This window comes from Salmo salar, chromosome ssa11 (genome assembly GCF_905237065.1).
Source record: "Salmo salar chromosome ssa11, Ssal_v3.1, whole genome shotgun sequence".
Lineage (NCBI taxonomy): Eukaryota > Metazoa > Chordata > Actinopteri > Salmoniformes > Salmonidae > Salmo > Salmo salar.
The window spans coordinates 1,142,530-1,161,473 of NC_059452.1; the positions used below are offsets into that span (position 1 = coordinate 1,142,530).

The following is an 18,944-nucleotide window of genomic DNA, read 5'->3' on the forward strand; positions in this document are numbered from 1 at the left end:
GGGGGAATAGGCGTTGTTGTGCCCTCTTCACGACTGTCCTGGTGTGTTTGGACCATGCTTCAAGGAACTTGAAGCTCCCGACACGCTCCACTACAGCCCCGTCAATGTTAATGGGGGCCTGTTTGACCTGCCTTTTCCTGTAGTCCACAATCAGCTCCTTTGTCTTGCTCACATTGAGGGAAAGGTTGTTGTCTCTGACCTCCCTATAGGCTGTCTCATCGTTGTTGCTATTCAGGCCTACCACTGTTGTCATCAGCAAACTTAATGATGGTGTTGGAGTTGTGTTTGGCCATGCAGTCGTGGGTGAACAGGGAGTACAGGAGTGGACTAAGCACGCACCCCTGAGAGGCCCCAGTCTTGAGGATCAGCGTGGCAATGTTGTTTCCTCCCTTACTTCCTGGGGTTGGCCCGTCAGGAAGTCCAGGATCCAGTTGCAGAGGGAGGTGTTCAGTCCCAGGGTCCTTAGCTTAATGATGAGCTTTGAGGGCACTATGGTGTTGAACGCTGAGCTGTAGTCAATGAATAGCATTGTCACATAGCTGTTCCTTTTGTCCAGGTGGCAAAGGGCAGTGTGGAGTGCGATTGAGATTGCGTCATCTGTGGATCTGTTTGGACAGTATGAGAATTGGAGTGGGTCTAGGGCAGGTGTGCCCAACCTTCTTTGACGTGAGATCTACTTTTTCATTTGCCATCCTGATGAGATCTACCAGTCTCTAAACCAACCAAAAACATGTATGAAACGCAACACACCACTGAGTATGGACCTGCTGCTATGATACCTATTTGATACCCAAATATAATGTGGACCAAAAACATGTTTTCCACAAATAAATGCAACTAATTTACTTTCCTACCGTAGTGTGTTTTTTGGCATTGGGTGGAGGCAAGTCGTTTTTCTTAGTCAGGGCTGTAGCAGCTTGTTGCAAGTCTCATGCAGGCCACAAGTTGGTCATCAGTCATAGTAGATCTGTACTTGGACTTTATTATCTTCATGTGAGAAAATGCAGACTCACAGAGGTAGGTTGATCCAAAAAGGGCTGAGAAGTTGAGAGCACATCTTCTTATGTTGGGATACTTCTCCTCTAGCAGTAGCTCCCAGAACTCTTCCTTCATCAGTGGTTGCCCTGGATTTCAGCTGAATGTCATTTTGAATGGTGAGAATTTCAGTTTCTGCTATAGTTGTGTCCAACTGAAAAAGTGATCCCGTTTTGGAGGCAATGACTTCCACATTTATGTCTGTGCCAAATGGAAAGCACATATAAGTGGCAATAGGCTCAAGTGATGCAAAGTCAGAGAAACGACTGTCAAACTCAGATAAGATACTCTGGACTTGCTCCACATAACGTGCATTGTAAACCTGTGCTGTGTCCTTGCCCGGACGTTCAAGTTCTGAATGCATGTGTTGAAAGAAGTGCAGGTCCTTACATTGCAGCTATCTTGTGAGCAGTTGTAGTTTGCATTTAAATGTTCACAGAGCTGATCATGTCGGTTACATGTTTGCCTTTTCCTTGCAGCCCTGCATTCAATTCATTAAGCATGTAAGTTAGGTCAGTGAGAAAAGCTAAATCCAGGAGCCACTGTGTGTCCTCTAGCTGTGCATATTCTGGATGTTTGGAAACCTTGAGAAACTCCTTGATTTCAGGCAACAACTCACTATAACTCCGATATCCGTGTGCAGCAGCAGGTCTGTGTTCTCCGCTTCAGTCTCTTCTAAGTGAGTGCGAAATAGAGTCCGCTGTAGGCTTCATGCTCGACTAGAACACACAATCTTCATCGCAACATCCACCTCTTTCATGTTTAGCATCTTCCGGCACAAAGCTTGCTGATGAATTACGCAGTGATAACTAAGATAATAAGATGCTATGGTTGCCGCCTTCCCTTTGGTCACAGGCCTTGTGAAAATTGACTGCTGCGCTGCAAGTAGATTTTTTTTTGGGTTGTTCTTCTTGTACCTTTCTTGTTCGTAATTCAGTCTTTGCTGGAAAATCTCTTTCCTGGGTTTTGTGTGGTTTTAAAATGTTGTTTTATGTTACCTTGGGATAGCGATGCTATTATGGCAGATGAGGCACAGGCATTTTGAGTTTGACCTGACAAAAATAATCCTCCCATTCCTTGTGTAAATTATACGTTGTTTTTTTGGTATCCTTCCCTTCACTCATTATTGCTGCTGTCGACCACACAACTTAAGATCGAATCGGTCTACAAAGTTAGCTAGCTACCTGCCTGGCATCACCATAACCTCGACTTGGAGTTGGCTGGTCGGAATCTGACCGCGTTAACTAAGCATACGTCAATAAGTGGGCAGGGACTAGTCATATTTTATGTAAATCATGTGACTTGTCAGACATTGCTGTGAATGGAGGACTGCCAAACGTTAAAACAGAAAGAGATTGTAGGCATTGATTTGTGTGGCTGAATTTTAGTAGATGTATAATAATCTCACGATCGACTGGCAAACACTCCGCGATCAACCAGTAGATTGCGATCGACTGGTTGGGCACCCCTGGTCTAGGGTATCCGGGATTATACTGTTGATGTGAGCCATGACCAGCCCTTCAAAGCACTTCATGCTTCCGACGTGAGTGCTACGGGGTGGTAATCATTTAGGCAGGTTACCTTCGCTTCCTTGGGCCCAGGGACTATGGTGGACTGCTTGAAATATGTATGTATTACAGACTCGGTCAGGGAGGGGTTGAAAATGTCAGTGAAGACATTTGCCAGTTGGTCAGCGCATGCTCGGAGTACATGTCCTGGTAATCCGTCTGGCCCTGCGGCTTTGTGAATGTTGACCTGTTTAAAGGTTTTGTTCACATCGGCTACCGAGAGCGTTATCACACAGTCATCCAGAACAGCTAGTGCACATCATGCATGCTTCAGTATTGCTTGCCTCGAAGCACGCATAGAAGTTATTTCGCTCGTCTGGTAGGCTCGCGTTACTGGGCAGCTCGTGGCTCGGGTTCCCTTTGTAGTCTGTAATAGTTTTCAAGCCCTGCCACATCTGCCGAGCATCAGAGCAGGTGTAGTACGATTCGATCTTAGTCCTGTATTGATGCTTTGCCTGTTTGATGATTCGTCTGAGGGCGTAGCGGAATTTGCGTCCCGCTCCTTTAAAGCGGCAGCTCTAGCCTTTAGCTTGATGGTTTGCCTGTAATCCATGGCTTCTGGTTGGGATATATACGTACGGTCACTGTGGGAACGACGTCGTCGATACACTTATTGATGAAGCCGAATACTGAGGTTGTGTACTCCTCAATGCCATTGGATGAATCCTGGAACATATTTCATTCTGTGCTAGCAAAACAGTCCTGTATCTTAGCATCTGCTTCATCTGACTACTTCCGTATTGATCGAATCACTGCTACTTCCTGCTTTAATTTTAGCTTGTAAGCAGGAATCAGGAGGATAGAATTATGGTCAGATTTGCCAAATGGAGGGAGAGCTTTGTATGCGTCTCTGTGTGGGGTAAGGTGGTCTAGTGTATTTATTTATTATTATTTTCCTTCTCTGGTTGTATGTGTGACATGTTGGTAGAAATGAGGTAAAACGGATTTAAGTTTGCCTGCATTAAAGTCCACGGCCATTAGGAGCGGCGCCTCTGGATGAGCATTTTCTTGTTTGGTTATGGCCTTATACAGCTGGTTGAGTGCAGTCTTAGTGCCAGCATTGGTTTGTGGTGGTAAATAGACTGCTACGAATAATATAGATGAGAACTCTTGGTAGATAGTGTGGTCTATAGCTTATCTTAGGTACTCTACCTCAGGTGAGCAATACCTCGAGACTTCTTTAATATTAGACATCGCGCACCAGCTGTTATTGACAAATAGACGCACACCCTTGCCCCTTGTCTCACCAGACGTAGCTTGTCTGTCCTGCCGATGCGTGGAAAATCCCGCCATTTCTATATTATCCGTGTCGTCGTTCAGCCACGACTTGGTGGGACATAAGATATTACTGTTTTTAATATCCCGTTGGTAGGATAGTCTTGATCGTATATCATCCATTTTGTTTTCCAATGATTGCACGTTGGCCAATAGAACGGATGCTATTGGAGGTTTACTCACTCGCCTATGAATTCACAGAAGGCAGCCCGACCTCTGCCCCCCTTTTCTCCATCTTTTCTTCACAAAAATGGGCCTGTTCCCGAGAAAGCAGTATATCCTAGGCGCCGGACTCGTTTAAAAAAAAAAAAATTACTGTCCATTTCGAGGTGAGTAATCGCTGTTCTGATGTCCAGAATTTATTTTCGGTCATAACAGACGGTAGCAGCAACATTATGTAAAAAATAAGTTACAAACAATGAGAAAAAACGAACAAAATAGCACAGGTTAGGAGCCCGTAAAATGGCAGCCATCCCATCCGGCACCATTCATAGGGCGTGGGTGAAATGTTGCTGTTTTAAAGCTTATTTCCTGCAAATCTACACATTTTGCAATGTTATACTGTCAGTCACTCAAGCGCAACAAAATCAATGGGGGACCCCATGCAACATATTTTTGATTCTCCCCGACTGTCTAGTTTTTATTCCTTAAAGATGACCTTATAAAAAAATATATAGCTCCATTATTTTTTTATACATACTTTGTATGGTTTTAGTCACTTCAAGGTTACACTGAAATATTTTTGCCTGCCCACCGCTGCTGAATGAATGTAGGGGAAACACTGGTATCACTCTTGGCTCACACCTGGCAAATATTGTATGTCCTGTGCAGCATCTCACAAAGGTGCATTACAGGCTTCACACATTTCATGAAGACATACAGGGGGACAGTATAGAAGCATCCTCTTTTCCAAAATAGTGACTCAACCCTCTCTCTACCCCTCCCCCAGGGTGTACCCCACGTACGACTTTGCCTGCCCCATCGTTGACAGTGTGGAGGGCGTGACTCATGCGCTGCGCACAACAGAGTACCACGATCGCGACGACCAGTTCTACTGGGTGATCGAGGCGTTGCGTCTGCGCAAGCCCTACATCTGGGAGTACGCCCGGCTCAACCTCAACAACACTGTGCTCTCCAAGCGCAAGCTCACCTGGTTCGTTGACCAGGGCTACGTCGATGGCTGGTGAGTCCACTAATATCCTTTCCACACGACAGGGTGTTGGGTTCAGTAGGACACACCATAGCAAAATTGTATGCAACTGTAAATGAAGACCTGTGTTCTAATTTGACAAGTACAGGAAGTACCACTCTGTTTAAAAAACAATCTCTCTGGAATAAATAGTCGCTTTTCGCTGATGGAGTACATCTTTGAGATCAGTTGGTATAAGAAAATCTTCATTATTTGTTTTCCCTCTCCCTCAGGGACGACCCTCGCTTCCCAACTGTCAGAGGTGTCCTGCGCAGAGGAATGACCGTCGAGGGCCTCAAGCAGTTCATCGCTGCCCAGGTGTGTGTGTGTTGCTATGTACAACCCCGTTTTGAGAAATGACTGTCTAAACTGCTTTCTAGTACTCAGTGGTTCCTCAGATATTAATGAACTATGTGTGTGTCTAAGAACCTTGGGGATGTTGAAGTTCATCCCATCCTAGTTTCAGGTTTTTAACCTGTATCCCCCCCTTTTTATTCCCTTGTTGATTCCTTCTTTGAAACCTTATTTTGTTTTTACCCCCCTACTCACCCAGGGTGGATCCAGGTCCGTGGTCAACATGGAATGGGACAAGATCTGGGCCTTCAACAAGAAGGTATGCATGCATGGACACTGATATTCCCCTCCACATACTCCCTATATACCCATTTGGACTGATCCTGATTGAATCCTGCCCTTTGATCCTAATTAAAGCCTGCCACTTTGAAACCCACTGTAGGGTTGAAGCTGGTCACATCCCGCCCATCCTATATATAAAAATCGGTGGCATGAGGGGAAAATACATTGTTGGTAGATTTGACAAGACTGTATTGTAGGTTTTAGAAATGTTCAATTATTGAAGGTTTTGGTTGCCTAAATTGGTTGGAGAGAAATGAAATGCTTTCAATCCCTAAGGAAGCTTGTTTCACGTGCACACACACATGGTTCCTTTGATAGGGTGCCTACTCACAGCTTGCATTGCTGCCTTCCTTGTCTTGTGCTGCTCTTTTTCTCCTCTGCTTTACTCCTTTTCCTCCTTTCATTCCCCACTTTCCATCCTTCTGTCCAGGAAATTCTACACAGGGACACCTGAAGTCAATCTTAAATGAATAATTCTTTGTCAGCAAGCTGGAGATGTCACAGTCAAACTTAGATGCATAAAGTACTGGTCTGAAGTGAGCTCCACCGGGGCAGTCCCGTTAGATATCTTATATACTGATTACACAGACAAGCTACATTTGCATGATTTATCTTATTCATCATTCATAATTAATTCATCATTAACGTTTGGTTCATGCATGTGACCGACCAATACTGGTTCATACATGTGAACGACCTCACGAGGCTTCTTCTCTCCAAGCTGAGACCTTGAAACTGAGAGATCCCTTTTGATTCTCAAAACAATGTTCTGGGCGTACTGCCAAATTGCTTATTCTAATAGTGAGGATTCCTCTCAGGCACGATGAATCAGTCACTTGCATGAACCCAGTCGAATTGGTTATTAGAAAAGCACAAACATAAAATCTTCCTGCACTTTCCCTCTTCATGACGTAGCTCCTGTCAGTGGTTTAAACTTAGAGGGGACATTTAATGAAAAATGTACAACTTTTCAATCTTCCTCTTACCTTAACTATAAGGGTCGGTTTCATAGACCCAGATTAAGTGTAGTTCTGGACCAAAAAAAATGCTCAATGGAGAATCTCCACTAAACATCATTTTTATTCCACGAATAGACTTAAGGCCCATGAAAACCGACTCTACGGTTTGAGGAGGCGCTAGGTTCCTGTCCAATTCATTAGCCTTTACGTTTGATAGATGTGATCATGAAACAAGTTTCTCTCAAAATAAATGTGAATGTCACCGTCCAGCATACTTTATACATCGTTGGTGTCACACACTGATTTAAGTTCTAGAAGTATTTGGCAGATTTCTTTTCTTTTTTTTCTTCTTTTTTTTTGTATGTAAAATATATTTTTTTACATGCAAAGAAAAATCGTCCAAAAACTTCTAGAACTTAAATCAGTTTGACACCCAGTATGTTTAGTTTTTTTGCCACAGATAATACAACTCAGCACTATCTGAGTAACATTCATTGCAATCATATCCCCCTAATTTATACACCCCTCGCTACCTTTCAGAATTTCATGTAAATCTTGGCATTCCATTGTCTGTCCGCATGCAGTAACTGCCTCCTCTTAAATTTGCGCACCTATGCATCTGGGCTGGATGATGTCATCAAAAAGCGCTCTGCCATGGTCAGGGGGGTTAGGTGTTGTCAAACTGCCATTTTTTTGTGTCCAATATACAAACACCCCATTCTTCTAAACCAGAAATGATTTAAACATTGCTATGTATGTCATATATTATATCTAAGGAAGACATTTATTTCCCCTCTAAGCCCATGATATTGGTAATGAGGAGGGGAGGGATGTAGTAGATGTACCCGATCCTGTCTGAACTTGTCTTACCCACTCCGAACCTCCAGTCTCTCTCTCGTTTGACATTGAACTGCATCTCACTTTCTGTTTCCAAGCTGCCAATTAGCTGTATCAAGGTACTCCTCCTCCTTCCCTCCATCTTTGTGCTTTCCATCCTGTCCCTCCCCTGTCTTCTCCAATCTGCATTTTCATAAATTCTACAACAATAATTTTGTTTAAATCCCACTCGGCGCAAATGTTAAGCTCATTCTGAAGTCTGACTCCTAGTCACTTCTGAGAAGAACATCCCTACAAAGTGAACTTTCTTCCCCTACCCCCATACTGCTCTCCAAGACACTCCTGTCCCATTGCTTATGTGTCCTTGATTTTCCGGCCACCTCCCATTCCCACAACTGGCAGCTTTGAGGTGTGGAGGTGACTAGCACAAGGAAAACAGTGGATTCTAGTAGTCTTCGATAGTGACTATTCACTTGATTTTGGAAGACTACTAGTATCTATAAACTCTGATTAGGAAAACCTTTGGTGGCACCGGCATACCTGTATATAACATGACAGCAGTGCATTGTTAGGCTCTGTTTTCACTAGGCTACAGGATGTGAAAAATTCAGAGGTCCTCCGCTCCCCATGGTTATAGATGCTCCCATTTTGCCTTTAGTCTGTGTAGTTGGCAATACATACTGCAAAACTGGCTCCCCCTCTACGTTCTATCCTTCATGTCGTCCCTGTACTCTGCCACCACCATCCACCCCTTCTTTACTTCCTTCAATGGTGTGTATGGTGAAAGTATTTCTGTTCACTTGCCCAGAGAAATACTATTTTGACACTTGAGCCAAGCCGTACTGTGCTGGGTTGGGTATTTTCCTTTCACTTTGTTGTTTCCTGCATGGTTCCAACAACTATGGTGGATGCATAACCAGGCCAGCACAGTACCCCTCTGCTCTGTAGACTCAGCTGGTTAGTGTGAAATAAGTTGAAGATGTTCCGGTCCAATTGAACTGTCCTCTGTGGACTAGTCTTCAGTCAGGATATTGAATGAGTTTTTCTGTCTACACAGGAAACCATTGCAATAATGAACCTCTCCCTTTTCTGTGTGTCTGTAGGTTATCGACCCAGTGGCCCCCAGATACACGGCCCTGTCAGGATCCTACTCAGTTCCTGTCGTCATCCCTGAGGCAACAGAGGAGATGAAGGAGGCCGTCAAACACCCCAAGGTACCTTGATGCCACTTATTTGCACTGAAGTGGCACACTATTCCCTACAAAGTACAATACAAAAGCCAAAGGTAGTGCACTATATAGGGATTATGGTGTCATTTTGGACACAGCCTGACAAGATAGAAGTATTGCACTCTAATCTAGTGTTCAGCAGCCAAAGTATGACATGTATATTACTCTGACAATGCTAAAAGAGTTCCCCTCACAATCAAAATACCTCAGTTGAGTATATGATGTGAATAATCAACCAACTTTATCTTTTCCAAATTAATAACCTAACCTAACCAATATAGCCAAATAAACCGCCAAATCAACCAAATATAGTCAATCCATCATACCATCCGTAACTAAACCTGGCAAATGTGTATTTTTTTTACCCTCCCAGAACACAGAGGTGGGGATGAAAGCAGTGTGGTACGGACCCAGGGTGCTGGTGGAGGGGGCAGATGCAGAGACCTTCACAAAGGGAGAGATGGTCACCTTCATCAACTGGGGAAACATCATCATCACCCAGATTCACAAGTAAGATTGATCCCACCTTAAAGTTCAACTTATAAAGCATACATACAAGCTTCATAAGCACCATACAAATGCTTCTCAAATCATCTATATGAGCATGTCATACTTTAAAAATGGTCTAAAAACATTATGGATGTGCATATTTCCCTTTCAAGACCATTTGATACGTATCTAGATACATGGGCTCCGATACGATACAGGAATGATATGTTTTATTTTGAAATGATTCGGTTTGATTAGAGCAGGGGTGTCAAACTCATTATGAGGGCTGAGTGTATGCTAGTTTTTGTTATTTCCTTTACATCTTTGTCCAATTAAGACCTAGACAACCAGGTGAGGGGCGTTCCTAACTAATCAATGACCCAAAATGATCAATCAAGTACAAGGGAAGAGCGAAACCCCACGGACTCTCGGCCCTCCATGGGATGAGTTTGACCAGTGGATTAGAGGAACAAATCAATGCTAGTCGATACGATTCACTTACATTTGTTGTATAAACACATTCATGTTCCATTCTAAATTCAAAAATATGCTGCTGATGGAGCTCATGAGCTGGGCCTCTCTGAACTTCTCTCTTTGTCTGTGTGTGTACATTTATCTACATGTGTATATGTCTATGGTGTATGTAGGCACCTGAGCTGAGCCATAAGGGAAACTGGGCATCTATCACTCCACCAACAGATAAGGAAGGCAAACCCACTAATTAATTTGTACCTTTTGAGTTTCACAATGTTTGAGATAGTTATGTATCGAATATTAGCTTTCACATATCCAATGAATATATATCAGAACTTTGGATTTAACCCCCGTCTCAAAATCTAATGGTTTAGATGGTTTGGAAGTTTTCTTTTCCTCGCATTTCGAAGTGCGGTGTGGGTAGAAAAAGTAGTTGTTGTCCTCATTATGAAATGGTCAACTTTACCCTGTGTATCTAGGAAATTACCATATACACTGATTGTTTGTTTAAAGCAAAACAACTACCAAAACTACTGCTGAAAGTGAACCTGCACAGTCAAAATAAAATCTGTTGTAGGCTAAGCCTCGATCACCAGGTAGGCTATATAGCCAGTTGAGTTGTCTCAGGCGCTTGCTTAGGCTACTTTATTCCAGTAAAACACCATTTTCAACAGTGCATTTGATAACAATAACGTAATAAATTACATTGGTTGTCACTCAACTGATAAAGCCTAATTTTGCGCAAGCCATTTTACAAATGTTTGAATGCTGAAAGTGACTCGCGGCCAACCTCTCATTGGTCAGCATTTGAAACGGTGCTCAGTTTGACTAGCCTTGCTAGCCTGGGTTGTTCGGGATGCAAAATGACTTGTAGATCAATGACTGTCAACACCGTTACATGCTTAGTTTGACACTGAAGTAGAGGACACATTAGTTGTCACAGAAGATTAGGGATATTTTCGGAAGGTTAAAAGAAAGTAGTACAAGCAACAACAAAGTAATGTTTCAGTCGATGTTATGACCGATGCATGCTACATTTGGATCAGTTTGGGGTCCTGGGGACCAATGCACTCAGCTTAAACATTTGAACTGGAGACCGATGCGTATTGGTGAATCATTACATCCCTAATAAACAGTGCGTTATGTCAGTGGTTCTCAACCCTGGTCCTGTGGACCCATTTTTGTTTTTGCCTTGGCCCTACACACCAACTCATCATCAAGCTTTGAATCAGCTGTATAGTGCTAAGGCAAAAACAAAATTGTGCACCCCTTTGGGTCCCCAGGACCAGGCTGAAGAACCACTGCATTGTCACATTTGGCAATTCACCCAACCTTGGGAATTACGTCAAATCAAACCAAAAATTGAATTTTATTTGTCACATGCGCAGAATACATCAGGTGTAGACCTTAGTGAATTGCTTACTTACAAGCCTTTAACCAACAATGCAGTTCAGAAAAATACCTACAAAAAGAAATAAAAGTAACAAATAAAGAGGAGCAGTAAAAAGTTTAGCGAGGCTATATACAGAGGGTACCGGTGTGGCTAAGCATAGATAATAACAGAGAGTAGCAGCAGCGTAAAAGAGGGCAGGGGGGCAATGCTAATAGTCTGGGTAGCCATTTGATTAGATGTTCAGGAGTCTTATCGCTTGGGGGTTGAAGCTGTTTAGAAGCCTCTTGGACCTAGACTAGGCACTCCGATACCGCTTGCTGTGCGGTAGCAGAGAGAACAGTCTATGACTAGGGTGGCTGGTGTCTTTGACAATTTTTATGGCCTTCCTCTGACACCGCCTAGTATAGAGGTCCTGGATGGCAAGAAGCTTTGCCCCAGTGATGTACTGGGCCGTTCGCACTACCCTCTGTAGTGCCTTGTGCTTGGAGGCAGAGCAGTTGCCATACCAGTCGGTGACGCAACCCATCAGGATGCTCTCTGGTGCAGCTGTAGAACCCTTTGAGGATCTGAGGACCCATGCCAAATATTTTCGGTCTCCTGAGGGGGAATAGGATTTGTCGTGCCCTCTTCACGACTGTCTTGGTGTGCTTGGACCATGTTAGTTTGTTGATGTGGACGCCAAGGAACTTGAAGCTCTCAACTTTTCCACTACAGCCACGTCAATGAGAATGGGGGCGTGCTCGGTCCTCCTTTTCCTGTAGTCCACTATCATCTCCTTTGTCTTGATCACATTGAGAAAGAGAGAGAGAGAGAGGTTGTTGACCTTGCACCACACAGTCAGGTCTCTGACCTCCTGCCTATAGGCTGTCTCGTCGTTGTCAGTGATCAGGCCTACCACTGTTATGTCATCAGCAAACTTAATGATGGTGTTGAAGTCGTGCCTGGCCATGCAGTCATGAGTGAACAGGGAGTACAGGAGGGGACTGAGCACGCACCCCTGAGGGGCCCCTGTGTTGAGGCTACCCTCACCACCTGGGGGTGGCCCGTCAGGAAGTCCAGGATCAAGTTGCAGAGGGAGGTGTTTAGTCCCAGGGTCCTTAGCTAATGATGAGCTTTGAGGGCACTATGGTGTTGAACGCTGAGCTGTAGTCAATGAACAGCATTCTCACGTAGGTGTTGCTTTTGTCCAGGTGGGAAAGAGCAGTGTGGAGTGCAATAGAGATTGCGTCATCTGTTTGGGCGGTATGCAAATTGGAGTGGGTCTAGTGTTTCTGGGAAAGTGGTGTTGATGTGAGCCATGTCCTTTCAAAGCACTTCATGGCTACAGAGTCATTATAAAACATAACATAATCCTATTGATTTGTGAAGCATTTATTTTGTGCTTGAAACTTATGTTTGCTATATAAAGCCTTCATATATTGTACTTAATTTAAAGTGGGACCAGAAGAGCTTTTTACAGAAGGCTATTCCACAGGGCTTTGCCTAGGCAAGTGTTCACCAAGTCCCAGGTAGCAGCAGTACCAGCTAAGCAGTGAAACACTAAATTCAACTAATCAAGATCACTTGATACGATGTGTGTGTATATGTATAAAAATATATATTTTATTTAATCCCAGCCCCCGTTCCCGTAGGAGGCCTTTTGCCTTCTTAGTAGGCCGTCATTGAAAATAAGAATTTGTTCATAGCTGACTTGCCTAGTTAAATAAAGTAAAAATTAAATATGCTGTGGCTCTCCACGTGCAGCAAGGATCGTCGCTAGCCTAGATGTTATAGCTACACCATGTAACTAATATACAGTGCCTAAAGAAAATATTCAGAATCCTTGACTTATTCCAGATTTTGTTACGTTAAGGCCTTATTCAAAAATGTTTAAAAAATAAATAAAAAATCCTGAGCATTCGGCACAATACCCCATAATGACAAAGCGAAAACAGTTTTTTTGCAAATTTATAAAAATGAAAATAATGAAATATTGCATTTACTTTAGTATTCAGACCCTTTTATGAGACTTGAAATTGAGCTCAGGTGCATCTTGTTTCCATTGATCATTCTTCAATGTTTCTACAACTTGGAGTCCACCTGTAGTAGATTGGACATGAGATTTGGAAAGGTACACACCTGTCTATATAAAGATCCCACAGTTGACTGCATGTCAGAGCAGAAACCAAGACATGAGGTCAAAGGAGTTGTCCGTAGAGCTCCGAGACAGGATTGTATCGAGGCACAGATTTGGGGAAGGGTACCAAAGCATTTCTGCAGCATTGAAGTTTTCCAAGAAGGGGGAGAAGGGTCTTGGTCAGGGAGGTGACCAAGAACCATGGTCACTCTGACAGTGCTCTAAAGTTCCTCTGTGGAGATGGGAGAACCTTCCAGAAGGACAACCATCTCTGCAGCACTCCACCAAATCAGGCCTTTATGGTAGAGTGGCCAGACGGAAACCACTCCTCAGTAAAAGGCACATGACGGCCTGCTTGGAGTTTGGGGGTTCAGCGGTAGGGACTGGGAGACTAGTCAGGATTGAGGGAAAGATGAACAAAGCAATGTACAGAGAGATCCTTGATGAAAACCTGCTCCAGAGCGCTCAGGACCTCAGACAAGGGGAAGGTTCACCATCCAACAGGACAACGACCCTAAGAACACAGCCAAGACAACGCAGGAGTGGCTTCCGGACAAGTCTCAATGTCCTTGAGTGGCCCAGCCAGAGCCTGGACTTAAACCCGATTGAACATCTCTGGAGAGACCTGAAAATGGCTGTGCAGCAACACTCCCCATCCAACCTGACAGAGCTTGAGAAGAATAGGAGAAACTCCCCAAATGCAGGTGTGCCGAGCTTGCAGCGTCATACCCAAGAAGACTCGAGGCTGTAATTGCTGCCAACGGTACCTCAACAATGTACTGTGTAAATGGTCTGAATACTTACTTATTTTCTAAATTAGTAAAAATGTCTAAACCTGTTTTTGCTTTATCATTAGGGGGTATTGTGTGTAGATTGAGGGTGTAAAAAAATATGTAATACATTTTAAAATAAGGCTGAAACCTAACTGTGGAAAAAGTCAAGGTGTCTGAATACTTTCTGAAGGCACTGTATATTTTCCTTCTGTCTTTCTCTCGCTCAATGGAACTGTGTCACGTTAAAATGCATTATTGACTCTACGTAAAATGTTACCAAATATACAATGATGGTAAAAAGAAATGTCAACTTCCTAAATCCTATCCCCCCCCTCCTCACACTACCTCACTTGATCTCTGTGATCCAGAGATGCCAGCGGTAAGGTCACCTCCCTGGACGGCAAATTGAACCTGGAGAACAAGGACTACAAGAAGACCACCAAGATAACGTGGCTGGCCGAGACCCCCCGCGCGCCCCTGCTGCCCACCGTCTGCGTCAACTACCAGCACCTTATCACCAAGCCTGTCATAGGCAAGGAGGACGACTTCAAGGAGTACATCAACAAACAAAGCAAGGTGGGTGAGCAAGGGTGGGATGGGTCAAGGGTAGGTGTGTGTGTGTGTGGCGACGAGTCAAGGGTGGTTGTCTTTGCGAAGTGTGTTGTGTGTGTTTTTTGTTAGCAAAAATGTTATGAGAATTAAGTATATTCCTCCTTGGGGATCAGGTTTTCAGCTTGGCCTAATGACCATTCTCTTTAATAAGGCTTTATGTTGATAGCTGTGCTCCTTGGTGGTGTTATCCCTTGTAGTGTCAGCTGTCTTCTTTGTGTCAGTTGCCCTCTCTAGTTAAAAAAAATATTGTATTTGGTTTTTATTTTATGCACTTTTGGATTATTCTGTATAATGAAAAATGCTTTACCAATGTAATTTCTTATTAAAGCACATCATTCTGAATGGAGCAGATATCATTGACCAGTATAGAGGAACACTCTTCTAATCCTTCGGAAGACTGAAAGGGTTTTCCTATTTCTCCTCACATCCCTCTATCACATTCTCTCTCTTCTTCACATCGGTCTCCCATCCTTTCTTTCTGTCTCCCATCCTTTTTTTCTCTCAGCTGGAGGAAAAGATGCTGGGAGACCCCTGTCTGAAGGACCTGAAGAAGGGTGACATCATCCAGCTGCAGAGGCGGGGCTTCTACATCTGTGACCAGCCCTACGAGCCAATCAGGTTCCATCTCCTCTACAAGATATTTGACTAGTTGATTTGACTGACTGCATTTGGGCCAGTGGGAGGGATGCGTGGGTGGATGGATTGATGGTTTGATAGTTGGATGAGATAATAAATAAATGGATGGATATTCTCTAAAGAAAAAGCACACAATGCCTCTTCAAAATGAAGTACTACTGCATTGTTCCAGAGTGTGTCTGTATTAATACTCTGTGACTAGACTTGGGCCAGAGGATTGGATGGGTGCTACATTTCCTAAATGCAGAAGCACATCGTAACGTGTCCCTGGTGTTGTCAACCAGTCCCCACAGCTGTAAGGAGAGTCCCTGTGTGCTGCTGTTCATCCCCGATGGCCACACCAAGGAGATGCCCACCGCTGGCTCCAAGGAGAAGTGCAAGGCTACCACCACCACAGTGAGTCTTAATACTTACTCCTCTATTTCCCCTCTTCTAGAGTTCTCCTTTACTGTGACAGGAAAGGACAGAGGAAATAACTACGGGCTCATCTCAATAGTCTGAAGTGGCTTCCTCTACTTGTCTCATTTATCTGCACTGATCTGAAAATATAGGATAAGTCAAATCAATATAGCTGAGGCTCACCTGGTGATTTGCTTCCACCTGATTTTTCCGATACACCCTGTATTCTTATAGATTTATGTAGATTTTGTTAAATTTCTGTAATATAAGGAATAAACTCCTTGTCTCCTCTTAGGCTCCCTTCCCAGCCACGTGCAAAGGCGCTCCCGTCTCTGCCCCAGCTAGCGATGCCTACGCCGTTTTCTCCGGCATTGTGGCTCAAGGTGAGAAGGTACGCGATCTAAAAACCGCCAAGGCCTCCAAGGAGAAGGTGGACGAAGTGTTAAAGGAGCTACTGTCACTCAAGGCCCAGTTCAAGCAGCTGACTGGCCAGGACTACAAACCAGGCATGGCCCCACCCGCCAGCTCCACCACTCAGAAGGCCGCAACCCCCGCACCTTCTGCTGACTCCACCTCCTGCCCCTTTGCTTGCATCACCCAGCAGGAGGAGCTGAAGTCCGAGAAGGCTTCCAAGGTTTGAGTATATTTTTCTCTTGTTTATCATTTGGCTCTTTTTTTTATAGATTTTTTTTTTTTAATGGATTATATTTTGAATCCTGAGTTGAAATAGCCTGCTACACAATTAGAAGTAGTTCCACTTTTTTCCACGAGTAGAAGATTAAACATTATTAATAAAAAAATTGTTTTTGATGCCTCCTAGTCACAAGTGAAAAATATTTTAATCTCAAGGTTTTATCTGTAGAAATAAAATACTTTTTTTAAACGCTCTTTTTAGTTTTTTTCTCTCCCGGACCAGGTTGATGCTGTAGTCAAGCAGCTGCCGGATTTTAAAGCTGAGTTCCATCAGATCACAGGCAAGGAGTACAAGCCAAGGATGACCCCTCCTTCTGCTGCCCAAGCCAAGACTGCTCTCTCTGCCTCATCCCCCTCATCCTCTCCCTTAGGCCTATACGAACGTGTGACCGAACAGGGAGACACTGTGAGGAAGCTTAAATCTGAGAAATCAGCGAAGGTAAGGAAGACGAGTTCAGTAATGCTTTACTTTTAGCCTGCAGGTATTGGGGATTATGCGGTAATAGTACATTGTAAGACTTGTCTCATCTCTATTTGCTCCAGCTGTTCATAACTGTTCTCTACATTTTTACCATTGATTGATCATATACAGTGGTTCTATCTCTCCACAAAGGACCAGGTTGATGCTGCGGTGAAGCAGCTCTTGGACTTGAAGGCAGAGTACAAACAGGCAACAGGTCAGGATTACAAGCCAGGAACTGCCCCAGTCCCTGCTGCTGCCCCAGTCCAGAACACCCAGGCCCCCACAGTCACATCTGGCTCGGGCATCTATGAACATGTGACTCAGCAGGGTGACTTTGTGAGGAAGCTGAAAACCGAGAAGGCCCCCAAGGTGAGGCCAACAGGAAGGGATGATAGGCTGGCATTCATTAGGCACAAGTTGGATAAAATGATTCATAAATTAATATAGATAAGATAGATATGCTTTATTAGTCCATATGTGATGGAAATGTGTCTTCTGTATTAACCCAACCCTCCGATTATACATACACTCACTAGTCTGGGGAGAGAATTGACATGCCTGCTCTATTTCAACATTCTTTACAATATGAACCCATCGGAGTCTAAGCCTTGTCTAAGCCAGGGGAGGAGGTGGGGGCTTCTACTATATGGCGTTTTAAGGTCATACCAAGGATCATTTAGCTATTTTGATTTTGAATTTTAAGGCCCCTTGAAGTATCCCCAGAAATATATACACTAATTTGATACAATTATTTTTGGTCTTACTGCTATTAGCCCATACAAAGGCATTGAATAACATTCACTACATGGAACAACAAATAGTCCCGACAACATATCAAAAGGAAGTTTGTTCTGAAGTGTCTCCTATATCTAAGAGATATTAAAAAAAAAAAAATAGTATCCTGATCTTTGTATTTAACCCCATATTTTTGGCATTAAGAGCTTTATTAATTCATTTACGGTAGTTTAAAAGAAAGTGACATGAACCCTTCTGTTTTTGTCCCCTCCCTCAGGACCAGATGGACGCAGCAGTCAAGCATCTGCTGTCACTCAAAGCAGAGTACAAGCAGGTGACTGGCCAGGATTACAAACCAGGCATGGCCCCAGCCACCAGCCCTGCCCCTGTCCAGGCTAGCCCCGCCCCCGAGGCCCAGTCTAGCTCCTCCGTTAAGGCGCTCTTCTCCCAGGTGTCCCATCAGGGGGAGTTAGTGAGGAATCTGAAATCGGAGAAGGCTCCTAAGGTTAGTGAGATTTAATTTCTCCTCACGTAAATCTATGACCAAAAGTGCTGAAAACATGTTGACGAGAACAAGCTATTCAGATGAGGAATGCTGAAGTTTTGGCGCATGTAGAACTTAGAATAGCTAGCTAACGTTGGCAACTGTAGCTACTTGTACAAATGATAAATCAGATTTCAATCTTAATATTGTTATTCAGGGATAGTCCTGATTGTTGAGTAATTAAATGCAACAGACCACATAACACAACCAATGTGAAATGCCATCCTTGTAACCAGGACCAGCTGGACGGTGCCGTGAAGCAGCTTCTGGCCCTGAAGACCCAGTACAAGGCCCTCACAGGAGACGAGTATAAACCTGTGGCTTCCGCCGGAGCCTCAGGCGGAGAGGACAAGAACCGCAAAGACCGAGAGAACAAGTCTGAGAAACAGGGAGGTGGTAGTGGCGGAGGAGGAGGGAAGAAGCAGCCCAAGGGAGACAAAGTCAAGGAGGTCTCATCGGGAGGTGCAGGGGGAGGAGGAGAGGGAGGTCCCAAGAAACAGACACGGTGAGAGGGTTGGATGGGTGGATGAAGGGGAGAGTGGGAAGCAGAGATGGATGAATAGAGATCATTGGTACTTTAATGGAGTGGAGATTTGAAAATGGAATGATAGATGGCAGAAATCAAGGGAGATGGTGGTGATGAATGTAGGCTGAATGTGGATGTGGTCCTGTGTGACTCAGTTGGTAGAGCTTGGCGCTTGCAATGTCAGAGTAGTGGGTTCAATTCCTGCTGGGGTCAGCAATACAAATGTATGCACACGTTATGGTATTCTTACCTGTGCGGTTCGATCTGCTGTGCCATTGGCCCAAAACATTGCTCTTGGACAGTGCTGTACCGTCAGAGCCATCAGAGGAAGCCTAAGAATATTTAAACCGAAAATTAAAGGTT

General features: G+C 44.0%; 1 protein-coding gene across 5 annotated transcripts in view; it reads left to right on the top strand.

Moving 5' to 3' along the window:
* Positions 1-18,944, top strand: part of LOC106561878 (bifunctional glutamate/proline--tRNA ligase) — a 58,783-nt gene that overhangs the window by 17,890 nt on the left and 21,949 nt on the right. For 2 of the 5 annotated variants that reach the window (XM_014126152.2, XM_045688932.1), the window contains exons 10-23: positions 4,828-5,061; positions 5,301-5,385; positions 5,621-5,680; positions 7,598-7,618; positions 8,603-8,713; positions 9,102-9,238; positions 14,342-14,549; positions 15,091-15,203; positions 15,506-15,617; positions 15,916-16,254; positions 16,516-16,752; positions 16,927-17,145; positions 17,789-18,016; positions 18,292-18,560. In XM_014126152.2, coding sequence (XP_013981627.1) covers positions 4,828-5,061; positions 5,301-5,385; positions 5,621-5,680; positions 7,598-7,618; positions 8,603-8,713; positions 9,102-9,238; positions 14,342-14,549; positions 15,091-15,203; positions 15,506-15,617; positions 15,916-16,254; positions 16,516-16,752; positions 16,927-17,145; positions 17,789-18,016; positions 18,292-18,560 — 2,373 coding nt within the window. The remainder of the gene's footprint in view (positions 1-4,827; positions 5,062-5,300; positions 5,386-5,620; positions 5,681-7,597; positions 7,619-8,602; positions 8,714-9,101; positions 9,239-14,341; positions 14,550-15,090; positions 15,204-15,505; positions 15,618-15,915; positions 16,255-16,515; positions 16,753-16,926; positions 17,146-17,788; positions 18,017-18,291; positions 18,561-18,944) is intronic. The other 3 variants (XM_014126154.2, XM_014126155.2, XM_014126153.2) reach the window with 3 other exon arrangements.